The sequence below is a fragment of the Sparus aurata genome, chromosome 10 (genome assembly GCF_900880675.1).
Source record: "Sparus aurata chromosome 10, fSpaAur1.1, whole genome shotgun sequence".
In the NCBI taxonomy this organism is placed as follows: domain Eukaryota; kingdom Metazoa; phylum Chordata; class Actinopteri; order Spariformes; family Sparidae; genus Sparus; species Sparus aurata.
In genome coordinates, this window is record NC_044196.1 from 31617460 (window position 1) to 31642409 (window position 24950).

At 43.4% G+C, this 24950-nt stretch overlaps 1 protein-coding gene across 20 annotated transcripts in view; it reads right to left on the reverse strand.

Moving 5' to 3' along the window:
• LOC115589634 (adhesion G protein-coupled receptor L3) overlaps positions 1-24950 on the reverse strand; it is a 204876-nt gene that overhangs the window by 111201 nt on the left and 68725 nt on the right. For all 20 annotated transcript variants that reach the window (XM_030430661.1, XM_030430665.1, XM_030430649.1 and 17 more), the window contains one exon: positions 14173-14386. In XM_030430661.1, the coding sequence (XP_030286521.1) occupies positions 14173-14386 (214 nt within the window). The remainder of the gene's footprint in view (positions 1-14172; positions 14387-24950) is intronic.

The following is a 24950-nucleotide window of genomic DNA, read 5'->3' on the forward strand; positions in this document are numbered from 1 at the left end:
GCGGGCCTCGACGCCACACTCCTTTATGGGGATAGCATTTCTCCGCGGCGGCGACAAGCACTTCACTCAAAAACAGACTATAGCGAGGAGCAACCACGGTCCAGTGGCTGAGGAGGCCATTGATGGAATTAAGGCTCATGAATAAGAATGCAGCGCGGGGCGAGTGAGAGCTCTCCCACTGTGTAATATTGACATGCTCCCCAGTCGGAAAATAGCCTGGCATAATTAGCTTTCAAAAGAGGCCAAAAAAAGGAGAGGCCACTCCAGACACAGACGAAGCCCTCGACAGGACGTGTGAGCCACTGAAGATGGGCGAGCAGCGGGGCGAGGCGGTGGAGGACAATCAAAGGCAGTTCTTTGTTGCAAAATTTATGGGGGTCAACTGATTTGCAAATGGGTTTGTAGAAGATTTTTGTGAAAATTACACTGGTACAATTATGATACGAGAAGTAATGACGCTTGAAATAGTTGAGTTTCATCGGAAAAAAAAAAAAAAAAATGGAGATCATGTGTTACGGTGGAAAGCTGGAGAACTGCTACCAAATGAACCTTGAGATGAGATTGTTTTGCCGTTAACAGCGTGGATGACAATCAGTGGGGGAAAAATGGGAATTTGATCTACATTTGCGGGACAACTAGGCAAATTGCACCTGCTGATGAGGACCACGTGCTCCAATCAAAAGCTCTGAAACAGAACAGATAATAAATTGACCGTGAAGTGAAATAATCTGTTGTTAAATGCTTGAAACATTTGAAAATGTAAAAAAGCAGCGTGCTCAAATTCACATTACTGATTTAGAAAACCTTATTCGTCGGGGTCTCAGAATTTTGGAACATAGAAATAAGCCAACGGGCCAGAAAAGGTCGAGGAATGTTGGCTACGACAACAGGTTTATTTTGAGACCGAACATATAGTATTGCTGCCAAACACTGCTTTTAAATTTTATTAAAACTTATTTTTTCCAAATAAAAACAAGAGAAAGTTTTATTTTCAGTTCTGGGAAGAGTTCCAGACTTGACACTTGGTCTTGAGTCAGGCTTAAGAAACTAAATCTGTGGATTTATTTGTTAATATACTTAACTCCCTGAAAATTGAGACAAGACAATAGTATTAAAAGGCTCCAACTAAAGTGAAACTTGTTTTGCAAAGACTTTAGACCCAGGACCTGACCCACAACATGGAAAAACAAAACTAAAAACTCTGGTAGTAGGTTGTGAGAGGCTCCGGTGCTTCTACGACAGTTTCAAAGGCTAAAATAAGGAAAGGAAAGGTGAACAGTATCTCTAAATGCCTTTAAATGAGGACACCCTTGATTATAAATGGCCGACTAGCCTGATGGTTCTTATTAGAACAATTTAGAACACGTCAGTCACTCGAGGCCAAACCAAACGCATTTACTGTCATGAAATCTAAATGCGCTGGAAGTCTCAAATAGCTTAGTATCCCTAAAGATCCCTGCCCGCTAAGTATTTCTATATGGATTACTGGATACGTATAGAGTTCAAGTGGTACAAACTCAATGAATATTCAGCTGCTTGGGCTTGATCAAAGTGAATTATGCAACCGTGCCATGAAACATTGATTACGAGAGTGTCATCAGTTTTAAAGCTTAAAGATCGACGCATTATGTTTTCGTTTTTTTCCGCTGCATATTAACTACGCAGGTGCGTCCAGCAAGCCGAGGATCAAACAGAGGCATAATTGCACCGTTTTAATTGGTTAGGATTTAAAGTTTCAGGCTCAGCCGAAAGTGCTCCTTTTTCTATTTAGCAGAAATACACGAGCACCACGAGCATTTATCAGGAGAGCAACATTTTTCAAACTTACGTCAAACGTAATCCCAGAGATGTACTTGTGGAGAAATGGGGAGCAGTGACCGTGGGTGAATGAGACCGGGCTAGAAAAAACGGTCCTTTGTGAGGTGCTAACCGTGTGTGGCCATCGGAGAGTCACGGAGGAAACAAGGTGAAACCGCTCCTTGTCTCGCTCTCTTGATTTCCAAGGTTAGAGGGCATGTGGCCTGAATGTAGATCCCACTCTCGCCGCCCTCGCGAGTCTCCCAGCGCACGGAGAATTTGGATTTTGTGGCGACTCACTCATGCCCAGCGTAAGCCCATTAGAAAAAAAAAAGGGCTGATGTGACAAAGACACGAAGAAAAAGGGAAACATTAAAGTGAAATAAATCAAACGGAGACATTGGGAAGAGGAACGCTGAGGAGGGCAAAAGGGATTAGGAGTCGAATGGTAATTGAGAGACAGAGAGAGGGGACGATAGCGGGATTAAGAGAGGTAGACGGTGACCTGCGATGCCGGGCTGAGCGACGACGGGAGGAGGTCGAGCCGTCCGCCGTTTCAGGGCGAAGATGAGTCGCTTTCAAGCGATGCTCGACGTCAACCAAGCCAGATGACACACACCACCCCGAACAACACGACGACAAACACAAAGAGCAACCGCACATTATCCGTGACAAACGCTGGGAATCGAGAATTGTTCTGCAGCAGCGAAATACTCGAAAGCCGTGGCCTCTTTTTGTGAGACTGAATAACTTTGACTCTTGAAAGTGTAACAAAGAGCTGCCTCGTGCTTAGAAATGACTCAGTGCCCTAACATCAGTAGCAAATGATGAAGACTAATCGAAATGACAAACAAACAAAACAAACACAATCAAAGGAAAGCATGACTCATCAAAAGGTCACCACATTACAACAAAAAAAAACAAGATCTAATTGATCATTTCATACTGGAAATGCACATTTGACACCGGTCCACTGAGGCCACTCTGGTTGGGGAGTTGGTTCAATGACATTTAAAAGTCACTGACACCAAAGCTCAGGTGAGTCTCACCTCAGGTTCACTGGTCGGGAAGCGGATGCACGTCGGGAAGATCATTTGATTGTCTGGGAGGTTAAGAGTGGCGAGCTGCGACTCAACAACACCCCAGGCAGGTAATGTGCCTTTGTGTTCGCGGAGATACTTAAAGTTTAATTTGGCAACACAATCATCCCCCAGCTGCACGCCGGCTCTGTCGTAAAAACTAAATGAATTATGTATCGCATTATTTTGATGTTTGCCTTTGTTTCACTTAAGTGATTAATAAGGTTGGATTCAATTAGATATGCTTTTATATGCGACGATAACGCCACCGCTGCCAAAACCAGAAGACTGAAGCAGTTTGTTTAAGCTGTTTATATGATTGCATAAACAGACAATTCCGCACAATAATCCTGTTTACATGGCTATCCACAGAGAGTCGTGGATGTTTGTTTTTTTTTTCTCCTCGAAACGATAAATTGTCTGCTCACTCCTATGATATTCCATCAAACGCGTTCCGATCGCGACTCCCCCTGCATGGCATTATTCCGCCGCTTAAAATGCATTTCAGCAATTATAAATGCAAGGATAGTTTTTGCCAGACAAGTTGAAAGGGAGGTGGTGACTCACACAGCTGTGGCCTGTGGGTTTTTTGGATGAGAATATGGAGAGGAGACTGGTGGGAACAAACAGCCTCCAGATCATTCAGCAACGTGGAGGAAGAAGAGAGGAATTTTTAAATTTGACTTAAGAGTTTTCACTTTGAACCGCGTGTCCACTGATGCGTCCCTCAGGAAGTCGTCCTCTCCCTAAGCCGATCGTTTGTGATGCTTAAAATGTGAGAGTGCCGAGTTGGACAGGTGGCACCGAATGATTAACGAGTGGTTCTTCTGTAGCAGCGTGGTGTCGGTTGCGTCTGACTGAATGTTACTGTCGGAGAAAACCGAATCAGAAAAAGGCTGAATGATGTCAAAATGTGTTTGTAAAGGTCTCATACTGAAGAACGTGAGTGACAAAACTCTCAGTCGACGGAGAAACCGCTCAGGCCTGCGGCAGCCGACCAATCAGAGAAAAGTGTGCTTTTAGGGGTCTTAAAAAGACAGAGCATTCAGACAGAGGATGAATAGTGGTGCTGCAGCAATGGAGGGAATGAGAAAACCAATATGTTTTTCAAACATTAAAGCAGTCTGACATTTTCTTGTTGCAACCCAATAAACTACCAAATATGAACCTGCTAATTAACACAATATTGGACGTTAATGTGTATCTAATTGTGACTACATGCCGGAAAATGTCTGATTTATTAAATAAATGATTTAACCAAAATGTTAATTGCATAGAAGTTGAATTGCGCTGCAGCTTTTGTGGTGCACGAGCTGCTCAGAGAACCAAACTACAAAGGAATATTCTTTCCATAAGCAGGTGCTGTACACTGGATATGAATCACATAAAGATTTACTTAAGTTTGTTTACAGTCCTTCACGCTGGCGATATTTCTTACGATAACTTCATGCTGTAAAGTTCCTCAGCTAATACACTGTATCTCCACAATTGCAGATGTTAGGCTGCAGGAAAGTCATCAGAGGGAAGTTGTTTTTAACGGCAACAGTGGTCGGCTGAAGGGATGAAAGAGCCACGAGACGTTTCGGAACTCATTCCAATAATGAGCCATGAATCAGCATGAAAGGATGTTGTTTGTATCTTGAAGGAGAGATGATGAATAGCCGGGAAAGTAATTAAAGGTCAGAAGAAGTTGCATGCCCTCTCTATGTTGGAGAGAGAGAAAAAAAATGGATCCAGCGCTTCGGGGCAGAAGGAAGAGATAGAGCAGTAGACATCAAATGTGTATGATGCCAACTCCCACCTGCCAATTAAAAAAAAAAAAAAAAGACGAAGTAGTGAAAAACTAGAAGAACAAAGATGAAAGACTACGGAGCGCGGAGAAGGGCAAATATCAGATAGAGGGAAGGAAAAAAGCCTTGTGCGCTCCCTGCTCTCTGACTAACCACCTGCTCCTGTCTGAATTAGCCCTTTCTTTACTGTTTGCACTCATCCAAGTGAAACTCAGTCCCCTAGCCGACAAATGGACTGATCCTAAACCCATGTTTAGTGAGCCACCACTGTGACGGCTATTAATCTGACACCAATGACCAGAGCGAGGCTTCCTGAGGGTAATATTAAAAGGGGCACAAAATAACATTTCTTGCGAGAACTCCCAAACTTCTGGATTCTTTGGCAAAGAGCTCAACTTATAGGGCCATAACAAAGTCTATGGGGCATTCAGCTCAGGAATCCAAAAATGGACTGCGTTACGGTCGATTCAAACCACTGGCCTGGTTGGAGCCAATCCGCTCTTCTTTTATCTCTATTTCCTGAGAGGTCCCATCCCATTCGTACAGGGGGGAGATGTCCTTAAACATTTCCCATTTGCCAACTCAGGCTTCCTTTCTCGTCTAATCACCACAGAGGTTTGTATGGCCTCGTCGGGAGGCCCGGGCTGACCGGATAGGCTGCCAGCTCGAAATTTACAGCAACTAATTGGCCAAAATTGAATGCGGCAGGTTCTTATCAAAGAGGATTGGAGTAGGGTTGGAGGCAGAACGGGCTGAAAAATGAGGCAGGATAATGAATGTCAGGTGATGTCATCCAACGCGGGGACAGAATGGAACGAGGAGGAAATAAACCTCTCCGATTTCACGGAGAGACGGGGTGACGTGAGGGCAGGGGGGGAAACGTGCGGAGGAGAGGTCGGATTAAAATCCGCCGGTAATCCAGAAAACTCGGAAAATGTGTTTATTACTTTGCAAGTTTGCTTTACAGCGAGCGGAGGTCTTTATCTTCCCTTTCTGTCAGAGAGCTTTTATTAATACCCTTTTGCATATTAACGCCGGCTGCAAAAAACCACCCACCATTCTCTATTTGTTCATACTATTACAACAGGCAGTTGTCCCCCCGCTGCGCTCATCGGTCATGTTTTTGTTCTGTAATTGTCAGGTGCTCAACACATAATTGTATCATGGAAAAACAGCCTCCAACCAAGAGTAAGCAAGACGAACCAATGAAACGAACGGAGAAAGACTGGTAGGAAAAAAAAAAAACTCTGCTGGGTGATTGATGGACAACATGCACGCGCTATAATCTACTATGCTGTTAAGCGAATGGTTTCAACAAATTGTTCATACATGTGTTTATCCCTGCTTATTGTACTTCCCGGTTGGGTGCCCAGTTGGAATCCATTTGCCTGAAGTAGTGTCAGCGGTGGATCATTCCATATAATAAAGTACTATAAAGTCTCTTAATGCCATCTGCCTCATGGAACCCTCAACATAAAGCAGACCCCGCGTGATATTTGCACCTCAAACATTTAGAGTCGTGAATTCATTTGTCTGAAATCTCTTTGTTTGCGGGGTTAAATGTTTACGCAAACCTCGACTTTAACAAGGAGCCATGCATGAACGACGACGGCACTCCTCTCGCATGTGTTCAGCATGATAAGGTCACTCTTGATGCCAATGGCAGCTTGTATTTAAGACTACATTAAGTATCAAAGGCTAACCTAAGAATACGCACTGATGCCAGCTTTCTTTAATGCATTATGAACCGTTACAGTAATACATTTCTCCGTGTTAACATGGGGCATGCGTGTGTTTATTATAGCGTAGCCTATAACTTCTTTAAGTCTCCGTGTGACTGAAATGAGCTTAATGATGAAGCCTAATCCTCCGAGGGCTCTTGCCCATGGGTTCCTCGTTCTGTGGAATAAGATAAAAGGGATTGAAAAAGAGATTCTTGTCATGTCATTATAAGCTGCATTATAGATGGTATAGGTCGGTTCTGTTTCATATGACTGAGCCTACAATCAGAAATGTTTACTTATCCTTTGTCTGCCTGCTCATCCCTGTGTCCAAGGCCATTTGCTTATTTAAAAAGATCTAGGCTTTTTAATTGATTTATAAAGGCTATTTGGGCATTTACTAATTACTTTTTGCAAAAACAGTTATAGTGAAAGAAAGAAAAGAATGCAAAAAACAGTCTGGAATTGCAAAAAGCTGTGGAGCGAACTTGAAAACGGTCACAACTGAACCACGGTCGCACCAGCATATCCAAACTTTTACCTGGGTCAACCAGAAAATACACCTGATCCTTCGTTTCCCATAATGCAACTTGATAGAGTCTTTCATGAGATGTACGCTGTCTGTTGAGTGCACCTTTAAATTCTCAAACTCCGTTAATGACACGATGCCCTATATTGACATTTCTTTTGTCTTTGATAATAAGTGAAGCTCATCTTTAAGGGCAACGGTTGTTTTAAATGAAAATATGCAAACATCTAAATTATTTTCATGGTGACCTTCTACGAAGTCATTATTCAGTTCTGATGAAACACCGTGATATCGTCTCTGATTTTGAAAATGCCAAAGTAAAATGAGGTATTCTAGGCAAATTTAGGCACTATATAATGCTACATGCTACAACCAGACGGGGGATATGTGAGTATGATCAGTGTTTGTGTTTTAAGTTGTTTAGAATTACATCGTGTTTGCAACTAATATGTTTATTCGTACATCGGCACTGCTGACAATTTGCAGTATTTTTTCCTTTGTTGCTTTAATTTGTTGCTCAACTTTTGATATTAAACCACACAAATTCTAAGTTAATAGGATTTCATAAATGACATTACACATATGTATATCTTCACCTCCTCATGACCGTCGAGCCGTAGTATTTTTGGCAGCAGGCAGTGCACGGACGTCAGAATTTGTTTGCTTCCCCAGAAATCCCGTGACATCCTGATGTTAGATGAGGGGATTTAAATGAAGATGGGCAAAAAAAAAAAAAAAAAACCTGAGGGGATTCTTCAGTTAATCCTCCTCTCCTGCTAAAACAAATATCTCATCAAATCCTTCAACTCTGAAATAAGGTCAAAAGCCAAGGATAATGAGAACTGGAACGTATGGGCAAGATCATCAGCAAAGGAGGAAGGATCCTCCCATCTGCTTCCCTCTTCTTATCCCTCAATCATTCTTGTCCCCTCTGTCGGCACGTGTTTTCATCCATCGGGAGAGGAGCCGTTCGCCTCGTGCATTCCAACCGGAGCGCCGTGGAGTAAACAACGGCCTGGAAGCATTTATTTCCGGCATAAACGTCATTAACAGGGGGGTTTGTCAAATGTCAACTGTCACGAGGCCAGCAGGTTCAGATCACAGGTTGCGCTAATTTAGTTTTATCTTCCTCAAGAGACTCATCAAGCTGTGATATCTATTAACCTTCATCATTAGTGTCATGCCCATTATCACAAAATGCTGGTATACAAAATTATGTTTTGTTCCTTGAAATGACAAGCGTGATGACACAGCAGTGGAAAGAATTTTTAGAAAGGAAATTAAAGTGACACAGAACAGCAGCGTCAGGGCCGACAGGGACAAGGATGTGTGTGTGTGTGTGTGTGTGTGTGTGTGTTTTGGTGTGTGTGTGTGTGTGTTTTGGTGTTGTGTTGGGTGGGATGGGCTGTTTTGCTCCGTGCTGACCTGCTTTTCTCCTTCAGGGGTCATGCACAGGCCTGCCACAATGCTATCAGCTGTCCCTTAAGGTGTCCGCTGAGCTCTACCGAGATATAAGGTGATATATAGCTTTGATATAGCCTGTAATTACTGGCCGTGAAGGCCACACCGCCTTGGGGAAAGGAAAAGGGGAACACAAAAAAGGGAGGAGAAAGACACCGAGGCTCTGATGAGAAAAGGGTCACTGTTGTTTGATAGCACAAGCGCCCGGTCTCTCCAGCGATTCCACTCGATGGGAAATGGCACTAGATCTATACAGGTTTTTTTGGAGAGAGGTAGACTCAAACAGACGCCTCAGCGCCCAAACAATGAGCTCCAAAAATATCCCGCCAGGGAATAGCAACGATTTGCAAAAATCACAGGCTGCAGTGTGCGCACACAGGCAAATGCAAATGGCCTCAAATTGTGCTAAATTAATCCTCGGTAGCATGCTGCAATTACAGCATCATTAGCCTCCGTCGCGCTTGCAATGCGACACCACCTATAGGTGACATGTTTACCCAGAGGCTGGGGATTCGGCACTGCCATGATGTTCACAGCACAAAGGGAGCGATAGCTAATGAAAGAGGGCCATTCATTCCATCCTGTCACAGCGTGGTGCGAGACAACCTTCATTTTGAGACGCATTACAGCACTCACAAGCTCAGCGGCGTGATATCACTCAGGTGCAGGGTGCTATTAGCTCTCGCTTAGAAGACTGTAATGGAACCAAACACCTTGCCGAAGTAGCCCAAGTATACAGCTTTATAAGGGTGCTAAACTGGAAAAGGTAGCACTTGGGTTTGATAGCTGAATACCAATGGAGAGCTCTTAGAGGCTGGGGGAGCAGAGGGATTGAGCCGCCTAAATGTATATTGACAGCTTGCGAGAGCTGGTGACATGGCCGGGCATTTGCCGGTGATGGATGTGAGCCTGGCACGGAGACTAAGCTGGCAGCAGTGTGGCTCATCTTCAGACGGGATGTGAATGCTAACTACCGCGCTTGCCAGTCACCGCGACTTAACCGGTGCCAGCAGGAGAGGCAGGTGGTACACAGGCTAGGGGGGGGAAAGAAAGGGGGCCACAAGTCCCACAAGAGGAAATTACTATCAGTGCATTCAGGAGCATGTTAATTCGATTTTTACGGTAATGCGCAGATTATTACACTTTAACCAGTTTGTCTTTGTTGAATTAAGATTGAAATTTGGGTAAACATAATCAGATTAGATAAATAAACGTCGGCGTGTTTGCTGACCCTGCTGCGTCCCGCGTTTCAGCTTGTGTGCTTTTGGTTTTAGCAGTTAGAATACAAACATGCTCTAATATTCCAGACTCACAGGACATGCACGCGCTGACGCTGATTAAATGGATCAAAAGCGAAGTAAGAAGATGTGGTTACATGTGTGTTTTAAAATGAATATAACGCAGAGATGGCCCTGGCCGACAAATCCAACGTCTTTAAATGTAAGACAAAGTGTTTGTCTGGTACGGATGCCAACAAATGTCACATCGTCATGATTTCAATACTGTTTGTGAGTGAAAATACAAATCCTGATTGATATCGCAATCGTAATCCGTAAAAAAAATAGCAACATAAGTTCTTTTTTACTGTATCGTGCAGCCCAAATAATTAGCATTCTATTTGTTCTTTTTTATTAAGCGGGCAGAAGCGTCTTAATTACCTTGTTTTGACTTGACGTCATATGAACCTGATGCAAAGCAGTGTGTCCGGGCTGATATAAACTGCAGGCACGTAAGAACAAAGTGCTGATCTCTGCTCTGCTTTTTGAACTCAAACGTGTCTTTGTAAGTGTTTATTTTTGCCCCAATCCTTTTAAAAAAAACAGATTTAACCTAAAGTGTCTATACACACACGCACACACACGCGCATGTGGTGGTGTAATTATGCAAATTCGTCGCCACAAAGAACAAAACACATCACTGAATGTGTCTGTTTACTGTCGCCCGTTTGTTTTCTGCAGTCTGAGGCACATTGGCCCTGTAATCAAACATCTCATGGAAACCACCGATTATTGGGGAAATCAGGTTACCGCAAAACCCACTTAAATGCTTTAATCACACTATTACAGTGTTCGGCTTGTTTGATTGGGTTATAGTGCGCATGTAAACATACTGCTTGATCAATAGATGGGGGGGGAGAGAGAGAGAGTATGAGACGAGGGAATAAAATTCGCCTCAAATATTAATGACAGACTGCTGATACTGACTCACAGACGATTACGAAGTAGACAAGAAAAAGAAAACAACTATTTTCTGTGGCGAACGTGATAACGACTTAAAGATTGTGCCGACGGTGGCTTACAGGCTGCGCATCCGATCAAAGCGAGCTAATTGTAAGTCAGAAAAGGGAAAGCAACACTGTAAATCCAGCGTGTGACACTATGAGCCGTTCATTCTATTCAGGCGTCACATTTGCCACATTATCCTCGCTGAAATCATACTGTATGCATCCAGAGACCCAACATATCCAGTCAGCCCTGGGTGCCCCTGCTGTCACCTGGGCCTTATCACACAGCCTTTGAAGACTTTCTCTCTTCAGATTGCTTGTTTTCTGTTTTGTTCTCGTTTTCTTTTTAACCCTAATGAGCTTAGCCGCAGGTTCCTAGCAACGGCGCTGACAGCTCGACAATGAAATAGTCGGGGGTGGCGTTCGTTTGTTGTGCTAACCCTCAGCATGCTAATGCGCGGCTGTGTCTCGGCAGCCACAAATATCATTGAATCCTCTCGCCCCGTCCCTACGTTGGCACCCTCCTTCCCCACCCACCCTCGATTCAAACCGCCCACACCTTTCATCCACTTAGCGACTTCCTCTTCCAAGACAAAGTGCTCTGGCTCTGAAATCGGGTTGTGGTTACCTTTTAGCATAGTTGAAACGCCCCCCAGTAGCGGCGAGATGCTGAAAAGACTCGCTTTTTCCCTGGCACTTTATGGTAGTTTTGTGTTCTTGACAGTGGCAGGACCCGTTGATTCATTCCTGCGGGGATTTTTAGTCTGAGTGGGCGGCTGGAGAACAAGGGAGCCACAGGGTGCATCAATTATCTGACAACATGTTTCAAACTGCCTCTTTTTACCATCAGCTGCTTTTCACACAGCTGATTATCTGAACTCTATGGCACCCGACGAAAAAAAGCCGAGAGCAATTGTTTGATAAAGCCCCGCAGGCCCATCAGTATTCTCAAAGGGGTCCGTCTTATGTGGAACCAAAGCTTTGGACATAAAAAGAGTTGGACAAACGGTAACGCAGGCTCGCTATTTAGATTGAGTCCATGCCTTCTAAGTGCTGCAATAAGTCAACAGAAGAGCTAAAACGGACTGCACATACATTCAGTCCACACTTGTCTTCAACCGTGCATTTTCTTGAATCCAGCCTGCTTGGTTAAAACCCCCAGAAACTTGTGTATATATTACCTTAATGTTAGCAATCCATTACACCGCAAGAGCCACAGCACAGTAAGACTATACTCTGTCTGCCCTGACAAATAGGTCTCCATGTCCCGGTTTCTGCACAACAGGGTCATAACTCTGAAAAGAAGACTCACATATGGCAGCAAAGCTCATCGAGCACATTTTTATTTTGACAAATAGCTGATAATGTTATTCATACCAGTTCAAATGAACATGGATTTGTGTCGGAACGGATTTATGACTAATATAGATTAGGAGCCGGGCGTGGTGAGGTTACGTTTGAACGTGTTAATGGCTTACTGGGACTCTTGACCCAATTAATCAATAACAGGGATATGTTACTAAACCATACACCACCCCACAGGAGGGCTTTTGTATTAATCTTCTGAAACCACTGGAAACTTTAAACATGGCTCTCGTGTTTTCTACTTTTTTACAAACCTCAAGGGCCGGACCTCATATTTATCACACACATAAATCATGGACACACTGAGTGTGATACTCGGCACCAGTTTTCCGCAAAGCCACTAATTTCCATATTCTGAGGCGAGATCAATAAAAACAGTTGTTTCATGGAGGGAAAAACACGTCCCGAGGAAAGCGGCGTGTAATTCCATTTGGGCTGACCTCAGGTGTGAATTACAGCGTCTCTCATTAACTGATAATTATGTTTTCCAGATTTTCTAACAAACACAGCTCCTTGAGTCAATTACTTAGAAGCATGAAGCACAATTTGTTGGTGATAGTGGCTCTATGTGTACATCTGCATACATGCAAATATTCCTTTATTAAAAATGCGGCTAAGAACGAGCCCTTTTCATCACGAAATCTGTTTTTATTATCTGTAGAGCTTTAAATTACAGACAAATAAACATGCAGGACTTGCGTGATATTGTTAATCACGTGTTCAGGCCACAGATTAACTATGATGAATCTTTTGTAGTCAATTTAAAAATAGAACGTCCAAATCCAGGTGAAATGCATTACATGCTGCAAACAGCTCCATCACCTTAAATGACCGATCATCAATTGATTTATTGAGCTTCGCCCAATTAACTTAGTACTCAATACTTTATGTCAACTTTCCTAGAGGGAGATGCTCATGTCACACACTTATCTATCCATTAAACAACAACACTTTCCTTTAACCGCACCACCAATTTAGACAAAATCACTGATGGCAACAGCTAAAATCTACGCTTTCAAGGAACGAAAGCACAGTCCAGGTGCAGACTGCAGAAATAATTACATCTAACAAACCTGACTGCATATCACACATACGGAGAAGTTCCACTAATTATCTCCTCTGAAACTGCCAACATATTGTTCATCACGCTAAAAGGTCAGAGAATGAGGTCGCACCATGTCAAAATATAAAGCTGATCGTCTCCACGGACGACACCACGCTTCATCTCTCTTTTGTCTCTCTCTCTCTCTCTCCCCCTGTTTCTTCTCAGCCTGTTTAGTAAAACTTCTTTGCACAGTCTTAGCAGTTCTGGACACATTTGATCCGCTCTTTCCTCCATCTTAAGAGCTTATCCAACTATGGAGTATCCAGCCGCTGAAGAGATCAACGATTTAAAAAGTCTGCTCCCGCCTTCCTCTCAGCTGATATGTCTCGTATATTGTCCATTGTCGACTCCATACTAAAAATGACATGGTGCTGTCGATTATAGTTTGTACTAAAAAAAGATTTTTTTTAAAAAGACCATGTTTCTCTCCTAAAGTGCCTGAGGGTTGTGTCAGGATGAACATTGGGTAAGACGAAGAAAACATTTTAAGGATCCACAGATGCCCTGGTAAACTATTTTTGGATAGGCCCATCTTTGTGGAAACTAAAAGATCTGCCATTAACTTCTGTAGCGTGCTACTAGCTGGAGGACCTCATGGCCTGGTTGCCACTGAATATTCATTTGCAACAATAACATATGAAGCATATGTTATGTCCTTTCAGCCATTTAAACAGTCTGTCTTCACAACATTCAACATTTGGGAGGACCCATTGTACGGTCAAGTATGTGTTCCACTCAGAAAGTGGAAGCTAGCAGTGAAGCTAACTAGATTTTACTTTTCCAACATGTTATATTAACATTCGCTAACTCACCTGCTGCTCTTCACAGGTAAGTGTTGTATCTAACTTAGCCATCTTTTTTAAATCACGCTGGTTAACTGCCTTTGTGGATGTTGGAATTCCAAACTGAAATATCTTGTTTCTGGTGATAACAATTTTTTTCACCACGTCAGTGGGAAAGTCAAAACAAACACTCAGGATACTGATTTCTTGGCAAAAAATTAGACTCAATTTCAGCCCAATTAAGTCCAATGAAAGCCCCACTCCATTTAGCAAAATTTATGCAAAAATGTCCAAATAATGATTGCAAACACGTCGCTACCTTTGAGACATGATCTTGTATGCATCCGGCAGGTAACACCTCGTGTTCTCCATCTGTGCCGGGTCGGCGTCACAGATCTTGTCATCGGTGCGTCCGTAGTTGGCGCTCTCAATCATGATGACGTCGGTGCCCGGGCAGCGCAGCTCGATGGGGTAGCTCTCGCAGGACAGCTCCCTCCTCACCACCGCCATGGGGATTGGCGCTCGACTGAAGGCTGCAGAGAAAAAGAAACAGAATGTAAGTGTGACTTATTCTGATTCCTTCCCTTTTGTTTCACTGTGGTTAAAGGCTTTAACCATGCCAGACTTTATCGTGGATACAACTATATCCTGGTGTCAGGGTTTGTAGAAAAAATAAGCCTGAATATTCCTACAGGAAAATACAAGAACAGACGAGAGGACCTGCAATCAAAAGGTCCGACATTAAGACATATGAGGAGAGGTTGTCCACCCTGGTCCAGAGAGTGTGGGCGGACAGGACGCTGCTTGCTTGGAGTGGGTGGATGAGCAATACCACAGGGGCCCTTGAGGAGCCAGGGGGTTGTGGAGAGAGAGAGCGCGAGATTGACACGGATCAAACATAAGGAAATAGACACGGTGTTTGCATTCGGCTGTGAGAAAATAAACATTCATTACACGAGCATTCAACTGAGAAATTAGAGGACCGACAGACACGCAGAGACAAAGAAAGCCGAGCGGAGTGCGTCTCATGTAAATTGGTACCGTTTCCCTCAAGAGCTGAATCTATAAATCATAAGAGCTGCCTCATGCTTTGTCTTTTAAGGTGACACAATGCACTTTGGTTAAACTACACGCCGGCAGGAGGCAGCGGGTCAAAAGGTGCACGCTGCCTCAAGCCAAAGCTGAGAGTCTGTTTGAGTTTGGCGAAATAAAAAAAAAAAAAAAAAAATCTGCTGTTTACCGCAGAGCCAAAATGGCCAGGAGGACTAGTGGGACCGAGCGGCGGCAGTTCGGGAGGTTGCGTTTTTTTTTTTTTTTCACCCTCTCCTTGACACAGGCGCACGCACGCACGCCCACGCACGTCTGCGGAGGCTCACACTCGCGCACGAGCGGGCATGTGCACGGCAGACTGCAGGAGTTCTGTGTTTACAGCGGGAATAAAAAATGAGCGAGAAACGTAAACAGTGGCCTGAGTGACTGTAGGAGGACTGTGGCAGTTATAGATTTTTATAAACATCCCCTTCAGACGAGCGTCTGAGCTGAGAGAGCCACCGCTGGGCACACACATTCATCACGAGGACAGAGAGAGAGGGGGACGGGAAAAAAAAAAAAAACAGTGCAGAGAAAACAAAGCTAGGCAACATCACCTGAGAGCGATATCGTGATTAATTGTCACATTCGCCTCTGTGGCAATAAATGACACAAACGTGTGCACAAGATTTTAATTTCCATTAAGTCACAGGATTGGAAACTCAAAACTGCCACGAAATGGACCTTGTATCAAATCAAAACGAGGCTCAGTTTCGTTTTCGTGCAACAAGGAAAATATTACAAATACTCGCACGCGGAACTTTGTTTTTGTCCCTCAGGATCATTTCCGCTGAAATAATGTCACCTTGGAAACGACATTTGTTATCATGTTTCTGATATTTCAGTAAACAAAAAAAAAAAAGCTACCTTAACTGGAAATTATTTTGTGGCACAGAATGGAATTTGAAAGACACATTCATGACATCAATCATCTCATTCTTTCTGTTTGTTGGAGGTGTACGAAATGGCAAATGCAAAGTGACAGACTTCTCTGTCTGAAAATTGTCTCGTTAGCGTGACATTTCCAGTCCTTACTTCTTACTCAGCGGCGCAATCATCGCGTTATGTAATGTTGTTGTGATTCAGGTGATGGAAAAATTGCTCCCGTTTCATCTTGAAGCTGTGATAATGACTGTTTTCTGACAGAAGTTACATGTAACTTTGTTCGCGTTGACTCACGTGGCATTTCCCTTCTGCACCAGCTCATCCTGGTTGTCTTGCTTTATCAAAAGTTATACCGGCCATCTCGAGGGTAATTGCATATGTTAAAGCAGCTGCAGTGGGCGTTAATAATGTGGACACGACTAAATCTACCAGGAATAAAACAGCACAAAGACTCTCACTTTTGACAGGAAAGTACTGAAGACTTTTAGCTGAATACTATTTATATGGGTGCCTACCAATGACTTCTGGGTACTTCTAGTCGTGCATTTCGCTGAGTTTATGCTCAAAAACTTAAATGTGTCTGAAGGAATCTGCCGAACACATCTACATGACATTAGATAACCACAGTTTAAACTGATAAAGGTAATGTAAAACCACGCAGATCATTTTCCCTCAACTCTGCATCTCCCTGCCAAAGTGTTTTGGCGTCTTTCAGCTAACTGTTTTGGTTTCATAGCCTGCAACCTCTGTTTATAATTCACTGTTATCGCTCTTATTATTTACAAAAGGGAGCTGGAAGAGAGAGTGGACATTGGACTTGCTCGGTCATTTGCGAAAGTGAGTTTGGGAATGTTTCAACATATTTCTTAGCCTTTATTTAAGGAAACGTTTCACCAAGATACAGATGTTAGCATACCGCATTGCCTGACACAAGCAGGTTTAAATCCTTACAGAAAAAAGCACACACATTGAAGAGTTTGGTACACATGAAACACATGAAGCTCATGAGCTATACGATATTACATGTGAAATATAAGATATTGTATATGAAAATATCTACTTCCAATTCAGTCAAAGAGCCTTTTGGTTCCATCAAAAAAAAGCACACGTTCTTTTTGGGAAAATAAAAAGTCATAATATTTGTCACACAGGCACAGGTGGTCGTGCAGATACTCCCTCCCTGACAATCAACAAAATAAAAAAAAAAAAAAACACACACAAAACACATTTAAAAAAGAGATGCGGTGGGGTGAGACGACAAAAGAAGTCCCTCATTATCCTGTCGTTTCATTTGGTTTCTCAAAAAATCATTCAGACCTCAACGCGGTAAAGCGCACTTGCCACAAACATCTCAGGTTGGAATGAATTAATTCATGCTGGTGATGAAAGCCATCAATTATCCCCCTCTTAATAGGAAGATTTATTCCGCCCCCCCCCGAGAAGTTCTCATCTGGATCACACTAAACTTCTCTGAAAGTGACAACGGCAAAGAAACAGGAGAACACACGCCGGCTGACTTAGACAGGTGCACTTAGACAAATGAGCGAAAGAGACCGATATTGTGTTGATTATCGATCTTCATGCTTCTGTACTGCTTCCTTTATCTTGTAGATATCTATCAAAAACACACAAAAGGCCTGGAATGGGTTCCATTACATAACCTTATGTGATGAATCTTGACTTATTTAATCGATTTGCACAGCAACTTTACAAATTTGCAAGCTTAAAAAGAATCATTGTGGTTTTTTTGGGGGGTTTTTTTTCTACAGGCTGCGGCTCGATTCAGGCCAGCGTCCCCCAAAGAAGCATTAAAAAAACATCAGAGAGGAGTGACGCCGTCAACACGGCCACCAGCAATCCTCCTAATGTAAGCAAGTGAACGCATGCCAGTGATGTCTCGGATTACCCGGCTAGTCAACAACTGTACTGTAATTACATTTGTGCCCGGAGGCGGTGATTGATGGGGCTCATATTCCTCGGGTGCCAGAGCCAGCATCCTGCCCCGCTCGCACGTACTGCTGCCGTCTACCTGTGCACATCACCGCCGCAGCTATCGACAATCGAAAATACTCTTATCGAAGGTCTTATCTGAGTTCCCATGCTCTGCGCAAGTCATCTCTCTTCCCCCCTCTCCAGTTTATACTTCAGCGGAGTATTTATATGCACTGGTTTTTTTTCCCCACTGAAGATTCTCCCTGGATAATTCCTCTGAGTGCACCGCCGAGTATGGGAGGAGGGAGGAAGGCCTGCAGGAGTGGTAGTTTGGGGAAGGCGAGCTGGAGGGGTCACGCTGGATAGTTCCCATTACTTTCAGTGTTTTCAATCACGATGCCCCGCAAATGACATAACTCACAAATGAATATTTCAAAAACTGCAATTACTCACCAAAAAGGGCAGCAGAAAGGTCAGGAAGAGAATGTTCATTTGGAAAATGTCGCACCCCCACAGAGCTTTTAAAAACCACTCCGAGGCGTGGTGGGGGGGGGGGGGGGGGTGTTAGAGTTCTGATTGTGGGTTTAATAGTAAGGAGGGAGGAATTTAGCTGTTTAAAATCAGAGCTCATTCTTAGATCACTGACACAAAGCGAAGACCCATTACCTTCTCTGAACCACCGGGCGTTGAAGTGCAGGCGGAGCAGAGCAACAATGACATTTAAAAGCCATCATTAGTAACAAAACAGCGACCTTGGGGAGCTTGTATTTCATTTCATCTCTCAAGGAAAAGTGTCAGGGAGAAGGAGTTAAGGTCAACCACCATGAACAATGACAATGAGGCTGACTACATGAGCCACCTTCACTCGGATAAACACATGTCGGGGACTTGTGACGGCTCGCAACACAAGAGGAGCGTGGTTTTAGATCATTCTCGGGCTTCAGCTTAAGTGCGTAAGCTCAGACACAGCGGAAAATATCTCGATAAATAATAATGCTCTCTACAATTAGGCAGCCGGAAAGTCGGGCTAAGTGCCAAATACGTTCCGAGAAGAGGGGGGAAAAAAAATGTTTAGGCTATTAGAATGTGAAGATACAATATTTTATTCTTTTAAAAGAGGCTGTGACTCTGCAGCGGATGATACAAGCTGAAAACTTAATGTGTGCGTGTTCGAGAGGGGGGGGGGGGGGGGGGCTGCATTCAAATGAACTCTGACTTCATTGAATTAATGGAAGATAGATGGAAGAGGGCGGAGGAGACGGCGAGGGAGCTGATTCAACAGATCAAATGTCTCTTTTTCCACCGAGAATCGCTGGATGGGTTCGGCCCCCAGAGCTAGTGATTAATTAGCGCATGAATCTGGATACCGTTATTTGATTAGAACTGTCTCACCCACTTCCTAGTTTGCAACAAATTACATTTTCTGGAGGGGGACAAAAAAAAATAAAATAAGTCATTTGCAAGACGACTTCGGAACGAGGGGGAGAAATCCTTGTGAACTGCGACTCGTGGTGAAAGTATCGCACTTTCAATAATGCATGAGGGATTATTTATCTCGAAGTGAGGAACAGTTCAGGCAAATTGTTCTCGCAAGTAAATTACGTTTACATATGGCCTAAGGCAAGCGAAATCTCAAAGGCTTTTTGCGCAGAGTGCGAAAATTATCCAAGAACTTAACTGTCAAAGAACTCTGCAGATAGAGCATTTAAGGGAACACCATCAATAAACAATGTTTATGCTGCGCGAGACGAATTCGTGGCTTGCGATCGCTCTTGCCTGCGTCGCTAGAAGTGGTCAGGCAACCTCGGAAAAAGTTCGACTGAGTAAGACATTTTGTGGAGACGTGCAGCCGGATGACAGATCCACGCTGGGAACCATCGTGACAAACTTCTTAAACCCACTTGATGGCTTTTGACACTTTGACCAACGATGCTGCTAAGCACAATTAGCATTACTCATCATGACAGGGCCCAGATACCCATTCAGCACGGCGCATGATCGAGCCATTTGTTTTGCTTCCCCCTCGCATCCGCTGACACACATTTGAACACATTAATTGGCAACGCACCACACGCCTGCAAATTCCAGCCGAGGGGAAAGACTGATGGGGTGTTCTTTGCCGGGTGGCAACGTACAAACGCGAGTTTCAAACCGTCAGTCAAACTGCCCATGATGCCTGTGGGGGAAATTAGCTCTTCAGTGTTGACAAATTAGCTCTGAGGGAGGACCAGATACAGTGCACTCATAATAAACTACTGCAACTTACTGGATCAACCTCCTCACGGGGTGAATATTTGATCCGATTCTTCCGAGGAGCTGCACGCAAACATCCTCCCGGCGAAATCAAAAAGATAGCCGTCATGGCAGGGCAGAGATGCACTGACACAGTGAAAGTTAATAACTGTGAAAGTTAATAAATTGGTTGCGAGACTGAGGGAAATCTGCAGAGCACAGCAGCTTCGCTCCCTCCGTGATACGCTCCCAGGAGACAGTAACCTCGTGTTTGCGTACACGCGAGTAACAAACACAAGAAGCGTGCCACCTCTCCATAAAGGCTTGATTCACATACTCAGAACACAGGGGTGACGCGTCCTTCCATCCAGCAAGCACTTTCTTTTAATTAATCACCACTTCAATTCATTAAGTGCATAGCCGTGGCAAGAAGGGGGGGGAAAAAAATGAGGAAATGGGAAGTAAGTTTCCCATCAAGGTCTTGTGTTTAAAACCACTTCCCTGTGCAAATTGCAACATTAGTTTCTTAGGTCAAATCCACTCCAGTTTAGGATGCGTCAGTGATTCCCCTCACAGTGGCTCAAAGTGTTTGTACATTTAAAGTAGCTCGAATTGATCAGATTTAAATGGAACTTTTAGAAAAGTATCCCTTTGGTTACGGTGCTAAATCAGTGCAAATGTTGGTCATTTTCCAATTTTCCTTTTCCTCAGTGTAAACAGAACAGAGGCGCGTGTCCTGCTTCCTATCAGCGGAGTGGCGTTTTGTCAAGCCGGAGGTGAGTCTGCGGCGGCGCTGGCAGCTGCGGCTCCTGACAGCGAGCTGGGCTTTGTTCAGCTCTCGTCATGTCTGACATCGTTTTGCTATTTCCTCTCCTCTCATTGCCTCCTCCATCCTTCCTCCTTCCTGTAACCCACCCACATGTGCCGACATCACTCAAGGGAGCATCTCAGCCAAGACTAATGCACCTTGGCCCCCACCTACTGTACGCTGCCTCCTAGGCTCAAGTGAACACAACTGCCGTCGCACAAACACACACACACACACACACACACAGCTCCCAGAGCAGGCATGACTCAACATGCCCCTATAGTAACACATGCCCTGATGGTAATTGAGGTCAAAGAAAAGAAACAACAGGCAGATTTTTCGTCCTGCGTGAGGCGGGAGAAGGTCTTTTCCTCACTCCTCCTTTTACCCACATATTATCAGACGGAATTGCCTAACAGCAGACCGGAGGGGAGAGCTCGGCTAAGTTTAGCATCGTGAACTGAGACAAAATGCGGTGCAACCTCGCCAATCTGAACCTCTCAGGAAAAAAGGAGGATATTCAATGTTCAGAGCAGGAAAACGCCAGAGTACAGAGAGCGAGGAATACAATTAGAACACGTGCCTACATCTAAAACATCCTGGAGGAGCTTTTTTATGTTAATTAATGTTACAATGTTAATGTTGTAATGTTGTACATTGAAGTACATTATTTTGAAGATACTATTCTAACACACCTCCTTATTGTAGTCCTTCATTGAAAGTTCAGCTTTAAAACCAAAATGTACAGACTTTCTTTCTTTTTATATACAAAGTATCTGTAACACTTTATGTTAACCATCATTAATATATGGTAGCCTAATATTATGGGTACAACTTTAGCTAATCTTTATTAGGCTAATGGTTTACAATCAGTTGCAACTGTTTAAAGATTAACTACACAGTATTAATGAACCACTTAAAAAGCATTATGACTTTTTAAGTTTATATTTTAGGATCAAATCCTGCCTTTCCTTTAACTCAAAAAAGAGACTGGTTACGGCCACTTTTATGTCTGTTCTGGACTATGGTGATGTTTTATATATGCATGCCTCGTCTCAAAGCTTACATGCTCTTGACACTGTGTATCATGGAGCTCTGAGGTTCATCACTGGTTTTAAAGCACTGACTCATCACTGTACGCTGTATGATCGGGTTGGATGGTCGTCCTTATCAACACGCAGACTGAGACACCTGCATATTCTCATCTATAAGGCAATTTTAGGTTTTCTTCCTTCTTACCTTTTGTCCTACATTAACCGAAGTAACGCTGGGACTTACAATCTTCGGTCTCAGGATTTGCTCTTGCTGTCTGTCCTGGACCATGTTGCAAAAAACTTTGAAACATAATGAGTTGGTGTCGTTGAACTCTTTTAAGGTAAAATTGGATGACCTGGAGGCAAAAACATCTGGTTGTAGATGTTTTGCCTGAGGCTGTTATTACTGTAGCTGACATTCAAATGTTGCTGTTTTGGATGCAAAGTGTTTTTAATGTCTTTGTCTACCATGTGTTTGTGTGTATGTATGAATATGCTGCTGCCTGTCTTGGCCAGGACGCTCTTGTAAAAGATATCTTTAATCTCAATGAGTCTTTTTTCTGGTTAAATAAAGGTTAAATAAAAAAAAAAAAAAAAAAAAACGACCACCATTATGAACATTCATTAATACATAGGTAGAAAAATTAAAATATTGCCATCATCCTCAAAGACTGTAGAGTGAAAAGTATCGAACCATACTTGAATAAAAGCACTTAAAAGAAACTTTTACAAAACTGGTAGCAGATGTTCTATTTTATCTCCGTTTAATGTGATAATCACTTTTTTGATGAGTCTGTTTTTCCCGTACGGCTGCTAAAATTAATATTTGACTAGCTTGTTTGTAACCGCAGCCGACAAAAAACACATCAAATAAACTCGAGTTACGGGCAGTGTGTTTTTCAAACTGCAAGGAGTTCTTACCTGAGTTCTGCTTTTTGCTTAATTTAGTTTCCAATCACACTGTTTTCTGTGAGCATCCTCTGAAAATATGACACACTTCACGACGTTCCCATGTAGCAGGGGATTTTAGATTCACCGTCTAATGTAAAGAATGCCTCTGCATCTCCTTTGACACTTCATATGAGTAACCGACTGCACTTCCTTTATTGCACTAGCACAACACGGTATTATAAAGGCTCCGGAGCTTCTTTTACATGAGACACGGAACAAACCGGTGAAAGAACACATAGAAAATAGCTTCTGTTGTAATGAATAGGAGCCAGGCAATATCGCCGTCTGAATGGATCTCTAGGGCTCTACTCATCATCGTATTAATAGCGAGTGCATATTGAGCTGAACTCCAGCTCTGACATCAGGTGAGCGCCACCAGACTGGTAACAGCGTTCTGCTCTGACAGAATAAGATGATAGTGGTGAGAGCGAACACAGCACTCAATCTGAGATGACCCCGATCGGTCAACGACGGCAAAATAATGAACACAGCTCCGCACCTCATCAATCAAACACACCAACAGGCGGTAATGTGTTGAAGGCTGCTAAAAAATAAAAAAAATAAAATGTATTTTTCAAGCAGCTATTCAAGGAGAGCACATTGGTTGCTGATGATATGTTGAGGTAGAATTTCTCCTTCTGTTCGTCATGAAGGCTGAATAAAGAATTTGGCCTTGTTTGGAAGTCGGGATGATGCGAAGTACGGATGAGCATTTTTCCATTTCTCGTTATTTGAGGATAAAAACAGGAAATTGGCGCTCGCTCTCAGAGCGGCCTTGTTTGAACTTGTTTGCATTCTGTTCTATCAGAAGCATCCTCACCGAGGAGGACCGAGCGAACTCTCTAAATTACACCGCGGTGATTTGTTTTCCGCGGAAATAAACCTTGGCCCATTCTCCTGCGAGTGTAATTTTTTTTTTTTTTTTACCGCAGTGTAATATCCGAGGGCCAAAAAGCATGAATTAATACCAATTAAAGCTCGGCGCTGTAATGTTTACTTACATAATGAAGAACAAGAAATCATTCAAATTACAAAATTAAAATGTGATTTCATGCATATGCATCTGTTTTCTTTTTAGGTTAACAAAGACATCACTTCATATTTCTCTAATTATTTGTGCCAGTGGAGCCGCATTCATAATATCAAGCGCTGGCCAGAAAACAACATTTTTAGTCAAGCATACAGTAAAAATGTTAAAAAAGAGACTCTTATTTGAGTGTTATTGCAAAAAAAATGTTCATTCCCTCCGTGGATGATAAAACTAGTTTAAGCTAAATCCCTGATAGGTTTATTTCAAAGGTATAGAACGAGTATAGATGACAGTGAGATGAACTGGGGGTTGGGGGTTGGGGGTTGGGGGTTTGCCCTATATACTGTAAAAACCCAAAGGGTGGTGCAATCTGATGTGGTGGGTGGCATCAGCAGATTAAAGGCTGTCTGTATCTGTACTTAAATGCAACCCACTTCTTTTGTTCCCTCCCCTGTGGTTTGTTCATTCTTACATGTGTGTTTATGTGTGCCCGCTCTAATACATTATGCATTGGGTGGGGGGTGTTCCTCCCTGGGGAGTCTTGCTATCTGGCGCGTACACCTACGCGCTCCGTACGCGACACCGTTCAAGGATGACAACTTTTAAATCAGGCCCCCTGCTTGCTCTGTTGTGCTGCCTCCTGCCTGAGCTACGACATCGCCGGCAAGGTGTAGCGCTGATTCAATCTCATGTCGATCCTCTCCCGGCGCCACAGCACGTCCTGTGGGACGGCACGAGCCGCCTCGTAGGCCATATCGTTTTCCCCCTGCTCTCTGGAATATAGAGAATTTTTTCAGCGGGGTTACACTGGCTAAGGTGCTAACTTGTAGCAAAGCTTAGCAGTTACCGTTGACATGCCGCCAGTCAATACGTTAAAGCGAAGAAACAGGAGTGAGGAAAGGGAATGTGTGGGTGACACTGCTGTAAAGGTGGATCTGAGAAGAAAGATAAAACAACAGGGGAAAAGTGAGATAAAAAAAAAAGAAAGGAGATGTGTTTGACACAGAATCCGAGTGTTTGAAATGGAGGTGAATGTGAAAAAAAAAGTGATTCCTCAAACCACCCACAGAGTGAGGAGTAATCTCATTCCACATGTATGCAATCAAGGCAGTGCTGCCGAAATTAGGCTGGGTGGC